At 42.5% G+C, this 14,001-nt stretch overlaps 1 protein-coding gene across 2 annotated transcripts in view; it reads right to left on the reverse strand.

The window, feature by feature from the left end:
• Positions 1–3,030: 3,030 nt before the first annotated feature.
• The window catches only part of st6galnac5a (ST6 (alpha-N-acetyl-neuraminyl-2,3-beta-galactosyl-1,3)-N-acetylgalactosaminide alpha-2,6-sialyltransferase 5a), a 38,150-nt gene continuing 27,179 nt past the window's right edge, over positions 3,031–14,001 (reverse strand). The window contains exons 4-6 of one of the 2 annotated variants that reach the window (XM_034614622.1): positions 9,590–9,697; positions 5,023–5,334; positions 3,031–4,979 (exon numbers count right to left, since the gene is read on the reverse strand). In XM_034614622.1, the coding sequence (XP_034470513.1) occupies positions 5,076–5,334; positions 9,590–9,697 (367 nt within the window). In that variant the 3' untranslated portion in view covers positions 3,031–4,979; positions 5,023–5,075. Of the gene's footprint in view, positions 4,980–5,015; positions 5,335–9,589; positions 9,698–14,001 lie in introns of both variants that reach the window. The other variant, XM_034614621.1, reaches the window with a different exon arrangement.

Raw genomic sequence — 14,001 nt, forward strand, 5'->3', positions numbered from 1 at the left:
TCAAAGAAATGACTTCATTGTCTTGTTCTTCTTTTTCATTCATATATTGATTCAACAAACTTCTTTATTTACTCAGTTATGCAGTTTTAAGATAAGATCTTGATTCAATCCGTGAAGGTTGGGCTGATATTTTTATTATTTCAGTGTTTTCTGTCTGGAAACAGAGGTTTTCTCTTCCAGTCCTGGATTTCAAAAAGACAGAGCAGCCCATGATTCCGAGCCTCCGTACAGTCTGTGTGTTCCAGGTTAGTTATGAGTAGTGTGCATGTAGCCTCAGATGAATTTGTTTGTTCCTAAACCCACTTCAAACTCGACTCCATCTCCTCCGAGCCTCCTCGTTCCTACTTGAGCTCTCGCAGACGGAACTGAATAGACTCAGCCTCTCGTCGGGGGAATATACTCTCCTCTGTCACTATGGTTTCTTTATGCTAATAGAGATCGGTGTCTGTCATCCTTCACACCTGACCTGCTGGGTGAAAAACCAGTGACAGGACAATATAAGAGCTGCCAACTCCGAAGAGGAAGAAGGATTTCGGGCTGAAGAGTCGTGCAGGATGCACTGAATGTGTCACACGGGTTGTTGAAACGACAGCGTTGCATTTCTCCAGCGAGCGCACACACACAGACACACACACATGTTGCCTTTAGAAGTGGAACATCGACATTAGCCCCATGAGGCGTCTTGCTAAATTTAATGATTTATGCACAAACAAGAACACGCGCTGTTTGGAGACCGTGTCTGCACCTGACAGGTTGTCCAATTTCCATGGAAACTCTGGATTTCCCACCGCTCGCCTGTCACTGAGCCTTTGTAATGTCAATCATTCCCAGGAAGCATAATAGTAATTTTAGCAGTCGCACACTTTCATTCTCATCTGCAACAATAGCTGCATAAATCAAGCTCTGCAACGCTCAGCTCCTGTATTTTAGAATTTAGCTTAAACTTAAAGCAAAATAGAAATAGAGGAGAATGGAGAGAAGCTGACGCTGTTATTGATTCCTCAGGCAGCGGAAGAGCAGAAATAAATATGAGCTGCTTAATCTTCTCTGGACAGATTGTTTCGCTTGAGATTCATTCCTACAAATAAAGTCAATTGTGAAGAGAAGTCAACAGAACTGCTTGATACGAATGACGTTTGTATTAATAGAACTGGAAATTATGTTTTACTTAAGATCCTGTATTAAAACAGCACGTTTTTCTTTTACCCTTTTAGCAACAGCAACATCTTCTTAATGAGCAGCTGCCTCAAAGGTTAATGATGAATTTTCAGTCCCAACAACACGTCCTCAAACTGCACAAAAAACTGATATGTGAACGTTTACGATTCAGTGAAAACGTGACATATTTTATCTGCTTTAATCTGTTTTTTAATTGTTAATTGACTAAATCTTGGGTTTCCAGACTAAAACAACTCAAACAAAGCATTTCAAGACATCACTCCTGGGCTTTGGGACATTTAAAGGATTTAAAAATATATTTTTAGAGTATGACAAGCATTGAATTTACTTTTAAAAAGACCTTGAAGTGCATTAAAAAGTCATATTTATTTAAGGTATTTTTTTAGCCTGACATAGACTGTAAATGGAGGTGGTAAAAGCTAAAGTTGTTATAGTGTTGGAGGCGGTTTTAATCGTCTTTTGTGGAGTTTAACTCGGCACAGACACAAAGTTATAATGTCATGAGAAAGTGTTGATTTTATTAAACTTAATTTAATGTATCTTTTAATTGATTAATCCCTTTATCCAGTTCTGTTGCTTATCTGGCTCCAGGTTGCATTAATTTAATTAACCATATCACACTTTATACTCTGCTGGGAAGTGCTGAGACACTGATATTAAATTCATAAAAAATTCAAGGCCTAATAGTCAAAACTTTTTTATATCAGACCTAAATTGCATGTTTTGATTCTGTGTGTAATTTAAAAGTTCTTTAAATGTTATATTCATCCTGGTGAACTCTGCAGAAACCATATTTATAGACCAATTTGTAGATGAATATAAACAAAAAAAGGTGATAAAAAATAACCTGTGAGTTGCAGCCCTGGTAATAACTTCCATTTTGTATCTTTTAGAAGATACAAAGAAAAGCTGTCGGGTGATTTTTATATTCTGCTTTATGAGCCATCAATCCTCCTAAATGCATTTTAAGTGCATTTTATTGATCTGGTAAAAGCTCAGCTGTCGAATAATTGAAGTGTTCACGACCCTCTGCTGAATGCTGAGTCTCCCTCCATCATCTAATACGGTTTCCTTGAGCTATACTCCTAATCTCCAGGTGATGTGGCAGCTCTACTTTCAAACACAAGAACGAAATGTCCTTGTGGTCATGGATGTGTTTGTAGCTCAGAGAGAGAGATGTTAATGAAAGCTCGCCGCCACATCCTCAGCAGAACCTCTGTGTTCCACTGTCATGTCTGGAGGCTACGGAGGAAACACTCTGACTCTATTAGTCACATTTTTATTGTCATTATCTCACTGGTAAATATGGAAAGTGCAGAAGACGAGAGACGACAGATAAAAAGTATTTTATTGAGGGGATTGACATTTTCCATTATGTGCAACAACAACAAAAAAGAGACGAGCACATAAGTGCTGACGTGACATAAGTGAACACAATCGACTGGCAGCTGAATGTGATTAGTTGTAAAAAAGGAATTGTGTTATATTTTTGGGGAAATGTATTTTCTCGCGTTAAATCTTGAGGTTGACATCACTGCTGAGTCTGTACAGTAAATATGAGTTAGTGTCCAGTTAGCTTAGCTTAGCTTAGCATGACAACTAGAGCTGCACCTTAAAGTCTCACCAACCAACAAACTTCCACAGGGCAGTCGTGTACTAGAAAAACACAAAATGTCATTACATGTAGGATGTAATTAAGTATATTTACTTTATCAGTGTACTTCAGCACATTTTTCATGTATCTGTACTTGTCTATATTTGTATACTTTTCCCTTTTACTCCACTACATATATCAGCAAATTTGTGTACTTTCTAATTCACTACATTTTTTAATTTATTACAAGAGGGAAATTTGTCTTTTTATCCAATCAGAGCTGGCAGGTAATTAGACTCCGCCTCCTTCCACGACAACAAGTCAGTCAGTTCTATCAGTTAACGGGCTACACTCTGCAACTACTTTTACTTTTGCTACTTCTAGTATTTTTAAAAGACAAGTACTTACTTTTACTGAAGTATAAAAGTTAAAGTGGTACTTAAACTTGAGAAATGTTTGAGTACTTCTTCTATCACCGGTACTAAGCTCATCTATCATGAGCTCTTTCTACATATTTACTGTACAGACGTGAAAGACAAGCGAACTCTCGGCAAGAAAGTGAAAAGTTGAAATGTCAAACATTTCTCTGGCTTCACTTTGTGACGTGTGAGGATTTGCTGCTTCTCTGGTTTGGTTTCACTAGATAATAGTATTTTGGGGTAATTTCAGAATATAACTTTGGTCTCTGGGCGTTTTTATCACTAATACACAATTTCACACAGCCGTTCACAGATGATTCGACTCCTCTGGGAAACAAAGCATGTTGCAAAGCGGCGTCCGGCAGCACCGCTCCTGCAGCTGCTGATGTATGGAAAAGCAATCGTGATCTGATCTCCAGCGACAGCTGGTGACCCACAGCACCTGTCCCCTCATTACTCACATTACAGAGATAAAGAATCAATAGGGACTCTGCACCAGGATGTATCGTTAAGAACAAGTGTCTGTGTCTGACTGACACCTGATTCTTATTCATGGAGGACAAGCAGAGGAGGAGGAGAACTCGAGGAGCTCAGAGCGAGCAAGAGAGAGGCGGTGCACACGTAGCACAGACTCCGCCAAATGAGAGGAGACGGCACATAAAACACAATCGAAAGAGGAGAGTGACAGATCACATACTCATGAGTTCTACAATAAAACTAAAAATCAAGTGTTCCTCCAAACGGTGTCGTTCTGGAGGCGATTCGGAGAAGCGGCGGCAGATGAGCGTGGCAAGATGGATGCCGCTGCCGCATCTCCGCTCTCCATCTTAATCTCCCACTTGTCTTGTGTGGCATGGCCGTGCATTTACATGGAAATGCAGCTTGTAGTAATATAAAATCACATTATTAACTGGTGACAGGGAGCTGACAAAGCCTTATGATACATATGTATGGGGCCAGAGGAGGTGCGCACACAGACACACACAGACACACACAGACACACACAGGATAAAACCTCTTAACACGCTCCAGTTTTTCAGCCAGAAAATGCACCTTTGCAAAGTTTGACTTGAGTGACACTTCAGTGAGCTCACTATGCAGACGGCAGAATAAATGAAAGTCAGGGAGGTGATTTCTAAGCCTCCTTCTAAGGGGCCTGGGCCTTGTTGCATGAAGCAGGAGTCTGAAGACTCTCGTCCACTTGACCTCTTCCATCTTTGAAAAGCTGCAGGAGAATATGGCATCTGAACAGTAATAATTCAGTCCCTCAAACAGCCAAATCCAAAACCAGGCTCTTATTACCATTCAGCCCCCAGGTTCTCCAGCGCTGCACTGTTAGATTAAGGGCATTGTAATGGTATTTCTCTTTCAGTGAGCTGTAAGCAGTGAATCCTGCACAGAGCCGTTATCCAATAAAGGCTTTGTGGTGAGCTTAAGCCCAACTTGTATCCTCTATTGTACCTCTGTGGTAAACACACACACACACACACACACACACACACACACACACACACACACAGTCACACACACATGTATATGCACAAAGACAGGGAGGATCCACAGTAAGACACTGCATGCATTGAGAGTGTGTGATGATGTTCCCCTTCTTGTGTAACCTCACTTCACAAGGTTTTCCAAACAGGGATGTACAACTTTGAATTGGTTCACCTCAGTAAACAAAGCTCAGTGCTGGAGCTGGGCCTCGGTCTTCATCCGTGGAAACTACTTTTTCTTGCCTACGTCGTGTGTTATCCTCTCTGTGAAGGGGTCCGCTGCCCCCCCCCCCCCCCCCCCCCCCCCCCCCCCCCCCCCCCCCCCCCCCGCCCCCCCTTCCTCGGTCCTGATGCGGGTTTCTCCCGTGTGCTCCTTCACCGCAGCACCGGTCACGTCTTCTGGGGCAGCAGTGGCGCCCCGGTGGCCGCTCCCTGCAGCGTCCGGTTGGCCGGGAGGGGCGCGGGGCTCCAGTCCGGCTGGTAGAAGTGGATGTCAAATGTCCGAGCCCAGTTGGCAAAGACCCGCTTCTCCGTGATGAAGCGGTGGTGGCTGCCCCGCCGCCCGCGCTCGTGGGAAATGTACATGGCGCACTCGTCCGGACCCCGGGGCTCGTAGTAGTGGTAGGGGACGGAGTGGTGCTGAGGCTCCCTGCAGTGGAGGAGAGGGAGAGGAGAGACAGTTGACATTCAGCCACGCTCAGTCACTCGAGTTTAATGCGACGCCTCAGAGTGTTTTTCACTTTGCGGCGGAGGAGGAGGCTGATCTGCGTTCGGCGGTTTGTCTTCCAAATTTAGCTCGTTTTAATTACCTAGATGTCACCTTTTGAAAAAGCTGTCAGCTTTTGTTTGAGCAATAACAATAGTTTTAGAGGTTAGACAGCGAAGCCATTTTATATTTACATGCTCCACACAGGGAACTCTTCCATCATATCAATGGCCTCTGTCACGGCCGACAGTTCATTAAACATCTTGTGGTAATTTGGTCGCCATGAAACAAAGCTGAGCTCGGCTATCATCTTCATGTATTGTTGTGTTTTTCTTTATTTTGCATCGTTGCGTTGGTTTTATTTGGTCATAAACACACAAGAAGTTTCCAAATGTTTGAAATGAAGAAGCTCTGATTTGATCTAATTGAACAGAAGGACACAAAATCAACCAATCAAACTGTAGCAAGCATATAAAACTAAGTACTACAACATTTAGTCTATATAAAAAAGGTAAAATAACAGATTTCCATAGTTGTTGTGTCCAAAATCATGATAAGGACTTATTGTGACATGCATACTTCATTAGAAACTTATGCTAAAATACTTAATACAATCACCTCTTTCCGTTATTAAACACGTATTTATATTTTAACTCTTCCAGATTTCAGTCTCCCCACACTTCAAGGATTAAGATCCAAAAGTGCCAGATCTTTATATTTTATCTATGCTGAATATAAATATGAGCTCAGGGGAAAGTCAATGTGTCAAACTTATCAGATTTGTCCCAGAGAATCACCAACACACCAACAGTTTACAGTCTGAATTGCTGCAGTAAACGGTTAAAACCTTTAATAAATAATAGAAGCAGGAGGAAGGAAAACAAGCAAGTGTGTGCACTAAAAATATGTGCACGTGTGTATGGGGGGGGGGGGGGGGGGGGGGGGGGGCATTGCCATTAAAATAGCCCTTGTTCTTCCCAAACCAAACATTATTACCTCAATCACATTCACTGTAACCTTAAGATCTCTATGGCTGTGCCTTACTTTTGGCAGTGTGTGCTTCCTAATCGGAAGAGTCAGCCCTAATGATGACGCTAATGATTCTGACAGTATTCACCTTCCATGAGGCCGCAACCTCTCGGTGTTTCATTTGAGTCAATGTTGTGGTAATGGAACAAGACCTCTGGTATTTAAAACTATTTAGGTCCTTGAATTGTGTTAAATCTCAATTCAGTGAATCCTCCTTCCGCCTCTGCAGATACGCTGCTCACACATCTGTCAAGAGGGATATCTCAGATGCAGCTGTAATAATAATGAGACGCTTCACTGTCTGATTCTCAGTTTCAGCTGCACCAGTCATCATGTACATTTTATTCAATGTCTGAGCGTCAGTAATGTTTCAATATTCCTTTTGTTTTGTTTGTCCAAATGTCGTCATTCAGTTGTGTAGGATTCATAAACGACGTGAAACCCTAACAGGGATGGTTTGAGTCTCTCTCTGCAGATATTCAGTGAAATAAAAAAGGCAAAAATGTCACAAAAAGAATCCTCAGCCGGAGGAAACATGCACCTCACCGCTGTGTTCAAGCATTTTTTTAGAAGCGCAGTAATTTAGGCAGGAGCTACTGGGCCACTGGATGAAAATTTAAAGAGTGATTGGGTAGTCTGTAAGAAATCATTAAAAACACCGTTTCATTCATGCGAGATACATTTTTCTTTAAAAGAAAAGAAAGGATGGTTCTTTGAGAAATGTAAGCGACTGTGACAGAGCAGCAGCTTAATAACATGGAAAACTATTCTTTTGAAGCCGAGACAGAGGAGGAAGTGGGTAAAAGGAAAGGGGGAAAGAAGAAGAGGAGGAGGAGGAGGAGGAGGAGGAGGAGGAGGAAGAGGAGGAGGAAGAGGAGGGTGGCATCAAAACTCCTATTTTATCCAGATATCTGATAATATAAGTTTTTTGCATAGTTTATTGGTTTATTGAGAACATTTAGCATGAGGTTTGAACAAGAGGAGTTTTTGAATTCTACAGACTTTTATAAGAAGTAAAAATAATCCTACGTATCAGTTTGCGCCAACGAGAGCTGAAAGAATGAACCGACAATTCTTTCCATTATCGTCCGGATTGAATTTACTTCCGAAACCCAAATAAAAAACGAACTTGAATCAATCACATCCACGCGTGAAGCTAAAATAAAACACTGAGCATTTTACAGTTTGTTATTTTTTTACTGAGAAACCGAACAAGATTTGTTCCTTGTCCAATAAAAGTCCTCAATTAAAGTGTTGCTGCCGAGATGTGAAGGAGACGTGAGCTGTAATTCAAACCATTAAACTGCGCTAATGAGGCAGGAGCCTTGGTCGCTCGGAGCAAGATGGAGACAGAACAGATTATGCATCCCATGGTTCTTTGCATTTCTCTAATATATATATTTATTATACATGCACCCACGGTGTCTGCTAATGTTTTTTAAAGTGGGGGAGGAAAGTTCGAATGGTACATAATGAGGGGTGGTGGTGGTGGGAGGGGAAAGAAAATAACCAATTGTAATTCAAAAACACATTTCCTGCATTTCTAAACCACTGAGCACTGATTGAAGGTGCTACATGAAAGCCAGGAATCCATTAACAGCTGTATATATATATACATGTGGATGGATCAGGACAGGAAATTATTATTATTTTTTATGAATATAATCTCAAAATGTGAAATAACCACTTATAAAAAACCATTACTCGGCAGTAGAACATCGTGAAGGTCAAAAAAGGTCAAACAATTAATGTGATGAAAGAGTCTTAGAGCCCAGTGTGACTGGGATAATGAAACCTGCTTGAAAAGGATTAACCTGAACAACTGCAACACAACAGTTTGGATGAACTGGCTTCACAACGACCGTCTAATTCCAATAGGACTTTGCATTGACTTCCAGAACAGCCTCTAACCAAACCCTTATTCCTAACAGGTTGTTACTGTGTAGTAATGACAACTCTTCAGTGTTACAGAAACACTTTGTGTCCTATAGTCTTAATGCAACGCTCCAATTTCAAGTGTTAAACTCTAAATTATTGGAACACAGCTTTAAAATCCGGCGGTTTTATCCAACATTCACTGACACACGTCGATGGAGGTTTTCAACACACGTTAATGTGCCAATGCTCAATAATCACAGCAGCTACTTTCAGGAGGAACAAAACGTGCTCCACTAAACCACCTGTAGGGAAACAAAGCCCCCGGCTGAAGATCTTTCTCATTAAAAAGTGTTAATCTGTTCAATCGTGACATTTGTTTATGAGCCGCTGCACTGAGACCTAAACGGTTTCAGGGCCGATCTACAAACAGGAACTGTGTGTATCGAGTGCACTGACCTGAACGGACGAGCAGTCAGAGTCAGATCGGTGTCAGAGGAACTTGTTCTCTGACAATCAGAGTCGGCATCAGAGCAAATGATGGAATCACTCAAACAGCAACAGATTAATGCTCCAGTTCATTGACTGGATCCTCTCAAGTCTGCATTTCCACATTTTATAATCCATATCACAACGAAATGGACCAACTCGTTCCAAATACAGCAGACAAACGTGGCAGCGTTCCTCTGCCTGAGTTCAACGTGTGTGTCATCATCCGCTGGTTTTATAGACGCCACATCTGTGACGTGTGCTCGGAAAGGAAATTGAAAAAGCGTCCTGCAATCAAGTACGAGCAGACTGCACCAGTCAGAGGGAGGCCGTCTGATTTCCACTAGTTTGGGTAGAGAAGCAGGAAATGAGAGCAGATGAGCTGAATTTCCTGATGACCCGACTCTGAGCTTTGTAAAAAAATAAATAAAAGATAAGAGGAAACAAAAATCTGTCGAATGATTCGCAAAAGTTGTTTCCTTTCAAATTAAAATTACTGTGAAATCTCAACACCTCGTGTGAGACGGGGATGAGAACGGCACCACTTGCCTTATCCGTGACGTTTCCCTGACTTGTTTACTGACTTATTTCTCACTAACAGGCAATTTGAGAATTCCAAAAACATCTCCAGCTACACTGACATTTTATTTATCAGCTGCCTGAATATATTTACACTTTTAATCTTTCTTATCGTGTGCCTCTACGAATTTGTATACATGTGGAGCCACCCGCGTACAGCTCTGTTTTAAAAACTGTTCGCTGATGAGCCGACGATGCTGCTTCACATTCAGCTCCACTGTCTCACCTGCAGAAGTCAGGGGCGACCATGCCGTAGACGTTGATCCTATCGCACAGCTCCAGGGCGATGGTCATCGTGAACCAGCCGGTGCTCAGCCACGAGTTTGATATCCTCCTGCAGAGGAAGGGGCAGAGAGATGAGATGAGAATAGACAGTTAGATGGATTTCATGTGTGGGAGACCACAAGGCTGACAACTGAACCATATTACATTTTTTTTTTGACTGTGATTAACTGGGATGGATAATCAGAAAAGCTCATGTTGGGGTACTACGCCAGAATAAAGATTTCTCTAAATCCAGAGGTCGATATTCCTGGCTGCACGCGAGATCATTCAAATTCCCACACAGCTTCATTAAAATACAGATCCATCCCACATATCGACTGATACAAATGAACCCTGTCAAATAATCAAACCCTTAATCACAAAATAGCCTCGGTCTGCATGTCGAGCACAAAGTCGAAATGACGTATCGAGCTTAAACTTCAGAACCGTCTCCTTTAGCTCAGCAATGTGCCCCAATCAAAGTCTTCTCAGATCTGCATTCAAAAACCTCTCTGTCTACACATGCCCATCAGAGAAGTGTGTCTTATATCACATTAAAAAAAAAAAAACACTCCAATCTGAGGCATTTGGTTTTGAGAAAGTGTAACGTCATTGAAATTAAGGGCCACATAAAGGGCTCTGTGTTGCGATGGAGACGTTCTGAGATATTCTCACCACAGCAGGAATCTCGTCTCTCATTCCGACTGCAGTATATGAAGTATAAGCAGCTATTGGAAGAATCTTTTCTTAATCAACCACCTCACATTTTTCACATTTTTAGGATCAGCATCTAACTCGAAGCAACCGACGTGTTGAGCGGCCTCACATGTCGACGACAAGGCTGCAGAGTCCCGTTGAAGAAGTGACAGAAAAACCTTGTGATGCTGCTGATCTGTGGCTTGTTGGCCTGTAGCAGCTCTGATCACTGCCGGGGGGGGGGTAGTTGTTGTGGTCCAAAGCACTTTTGGAACAATCAATATTCATCAAATCAATGTATAAATTAGGAGGTCACACAGTGAGCTAATGCCTCTGGTCTACCCGGGCTGATTGGACACTTTATCCCCATAAAACTTTTGACTGTTTCACCTGTTCATAGATAATACTACTCTGCATATGCCTGATTTATTCATAAAGATCTCTCAACCCCTTAATCGAACTTGCTCCAAAAGTAAATCACCAAGTTTAAAATACAATCGGTTCAGTCGTATTTGCGTAATCCTCCTCAGACAAACAAACAGGTGGCGATGAGAACAGCCCCGGCGGAGGTGATTAGTTGAAGTGAAAACTGCATTTCAACTGTTTCTCATTTCCCACGGTGTGAAAATATTAAGCGTTCAGCGGGGACAGATTAGAATCCTTCAGCCGAGTCGGGCGTCTCGTCTCGCTCCCGCTGCTGCACAGCTGAGCCTCGTCTCCAACGGGATTACGGCTGGTGACCAGTAAATGTTTTCATGCATCAGATATGAGGTGCGTTTTCAGACGGCCCCCTTAAACAGAACGGCGAGGGCACAAGATGAATGTGTGTGACCCCTGCAACCTTGATTCTAATTGTTCCGACAGGGGTCGAGACTGTAACGCTGCGGTTTGCCAACAACGAGCTTCTCACCGCACAGAGAGATTCAGTGTAGGAGGAAAATAAAAATCAATAATGCACGGCAATTATATTAAATCATTCATCATCACGAAACTCAATAATTAAAGATGTAGTAGCACCACAGGCAGTTTTCTAACACCAGTAAATCCCTGCCACATTCATTTAGACGTCTGGAGTTTGACCTTCATATTGCATTTTGGACGGAGACAACATAAACAACACTTTCAGATTATTAGACCTGTCAGAAGAAATAAAGGTTAATGGGGCGGAGGAGAATTATGTTACTATGAAAAAAACTGTCCAGATAATTCTGAAATGTATTGTTCAATGAAAGAATCAGAGACTTGAGGCTTGATCAAATGTCAGAGGATCAATTCAGTCTTGTTGTTGAGATACTGGAGTTTGGATCATAACCATCGTGGATAACAGTGATGTTTCACTTCAAGTGGGCATTAAATACTTAAAACAACACTTTAGTACTTTAGTTCACAATCATAGTTTCCCTTTGGTCCAGGAAATCCATTCATGATCGATAGGGTTTTGTTCTTAGATGGTCGCAGGAGGAGCTGGAACCAAACCCAGCTGACATTGGGCGAGAGGTCGCCAGCACATCACAGGGCCAACGTACAGAGACGAACAAACATTCACAGTCACGCCTGCAGTCAACCGCACCTACAGGGAGAACATACTGGCCCTGGTCACACAGAAAGACCCCCCCAGCGCCCGAACTCCAGGACATGTCAGCAGATATTTTTTACGTGGTCAAACTCTCGCTGTTTCATTTAACTAACTCTTTATCCACTGAGAAACAAAACCCAGGCCTTATAGGAAATGTCTTGACAAGAGCCAGCAGGCGGGCACCTGGACGCCCGCCCCCCCCCCCCCTCCAGCGGATGAGGATGACACATTGCGAGTGGAGGGGTTTGCCTGCTTGTTTGAAAACAACAGAGAGAGAGAACGGAGCAGTGGGGGATTCAAATCAGCCCCAAAAAGTCCTGAAATAAAAGGCCTGATTAGCATTTGTGTTTTGAACCTTTCCCCCTGCGCGGGGACGGCGGGATAGAAACACATCTTCTTGCAGCGTTGAAGTGGAGCGAGGAAATGTGACCAGACTGTTCAAAAGGATTTCAGTGTAATCAGAGAAATATACTTCAGTGTGCTGGGTTGGCAAAGCTTTGTGTTCACACCTCTGGGTGTTTTGAGCCTAACCCCTTTGGTCCAAAGTGAAATATCTGCAAAAACAAGGAGTTGATTTCCATGAAATTTAATTGAATTTAACGTTTCTCATGGTCCCCGGTTGAAATAATTAAATTTAGCGCAGAGGGTCTTCGCAGGTTCAAAAGGTTTCTACATGTGAAACATCAACTCAGATCCAACATGCATGAATGAACTCTGACAGGAAGGAATCCCATCCAACAGGAGCATGAGGACAGAGAGACCAAATTCAAACGTGACTCACACAGAGAGAACAACAACAGTAGAATCATCACCGCTTCACCAGCAGCTGCAGGCTTTAAAGAAGAAAACACGTTTTTCTCCTGCAATTATCTCGGCGAGTTTACATTGACCCAGATATCAGACGTATTGACACACAGACCTCAGACCTGCAGCAGTGGAACAGAACTGTACCTGGAGCAATCAGAGCGATTTAAGATGCTGGGTCTGACAACGTTGGCAGCTCGAGTCCTGGTTACTGGGATGTGAGTGAATCACTGAAATCTTCGGTTTGCCTCTTGACATTTCACATATTTAGCCTGAATCACCGTCCACTTTCAGACTGAAGAACAAAATGGCTGCTCGGTCTCTTATGTTGGGCTGAATCAGAGCTTCCATTAAAACTCAAAGAGTAAAAATTCTGGTTTGTCTCCTCATCTGTTCTCATCTGTAACATACATGTCACAACTTACTAAAGAATACATGAATATGGGCATTTATTAGCATTTAGCATAACTTGTTAATATACATAACCTGCTAACAATGTAACATTCTATTGATTAATGTGTTAACGTTCAAATGTTATCAATAACCATGCATTGCTTTCTAACAAGCTAATAGTGTGCATGCTATGGACTTTTATTTTTATTACATTGTGGGGATTTCTCAGAGCATAAATGTCCCACTTGACTCAAATAAAATGGCAGATGTTGAATTTGGTGGATTAATTGGGGTCAGTTTTCCGTTCTGGACGTTTGACTCCACTGTTTATTAAGCGCTTTAAGGAAATAAGCAAACTCCTTCCTCCCTGTGTTATTCCTCCCTGGTCCGACCTTTAATACAACACCGTGTTCGCTGGATGTGTCAACAAATGATCCGCTCCTGATGTTTTACCGCGCGTTGCCAAATCTCCCGAATCAATCACTCCGCACCGGCTGAGTGACGGCGTGATGAATAGTGACAATGCACTTTTGTGCGACTTTCATCTTTATTAGTCTGTTGGTGCAACAAACAGCCGCGTGGAGCCGAAGTGATGCTATCGCAGATGACGCACCGGCTTCTCATTTTCATTTAATTAAGACAGGACCCAGGTTGTCTGGAACACGTTGATTTGTTGTGATATGCAAACACTGGACACACACACACACACACACGCTCGCGCACGCACACACTTTGCAAATTGGAAAACTTTCAAAGTTCAGAGCACGGCATTTTGTCATCAGGCAATCAGCGGTGTGTGTGTGGAGGTCTTAGTCGGAGGCACGCAGCTAATCTCACATAAGAAGTCCTCTTCATTTCCGTGTTTATGAACATGCTGGTGAATAATGTGGCGTGAAATGTCGAGC

The sequence above is a fragment of the Hippoglossus hippoglossus genome, chromosome 17 (assembly GCF_009819705.1).
Source record: "Hippoglossus hippoglossus isolate fHipHip1 chromosome 17, fHipHip1.pri, whole genome shotgun sequence".
In the NCBI taxonomy this organism is placed as follows: domain Eukaryota; kingdom Metazoa; phylum Chordata; class Actinopteri; order Pleuronectiformes; family Pleuronectidae; genus Hippoglossus; species Hippoglossus hippoglossus.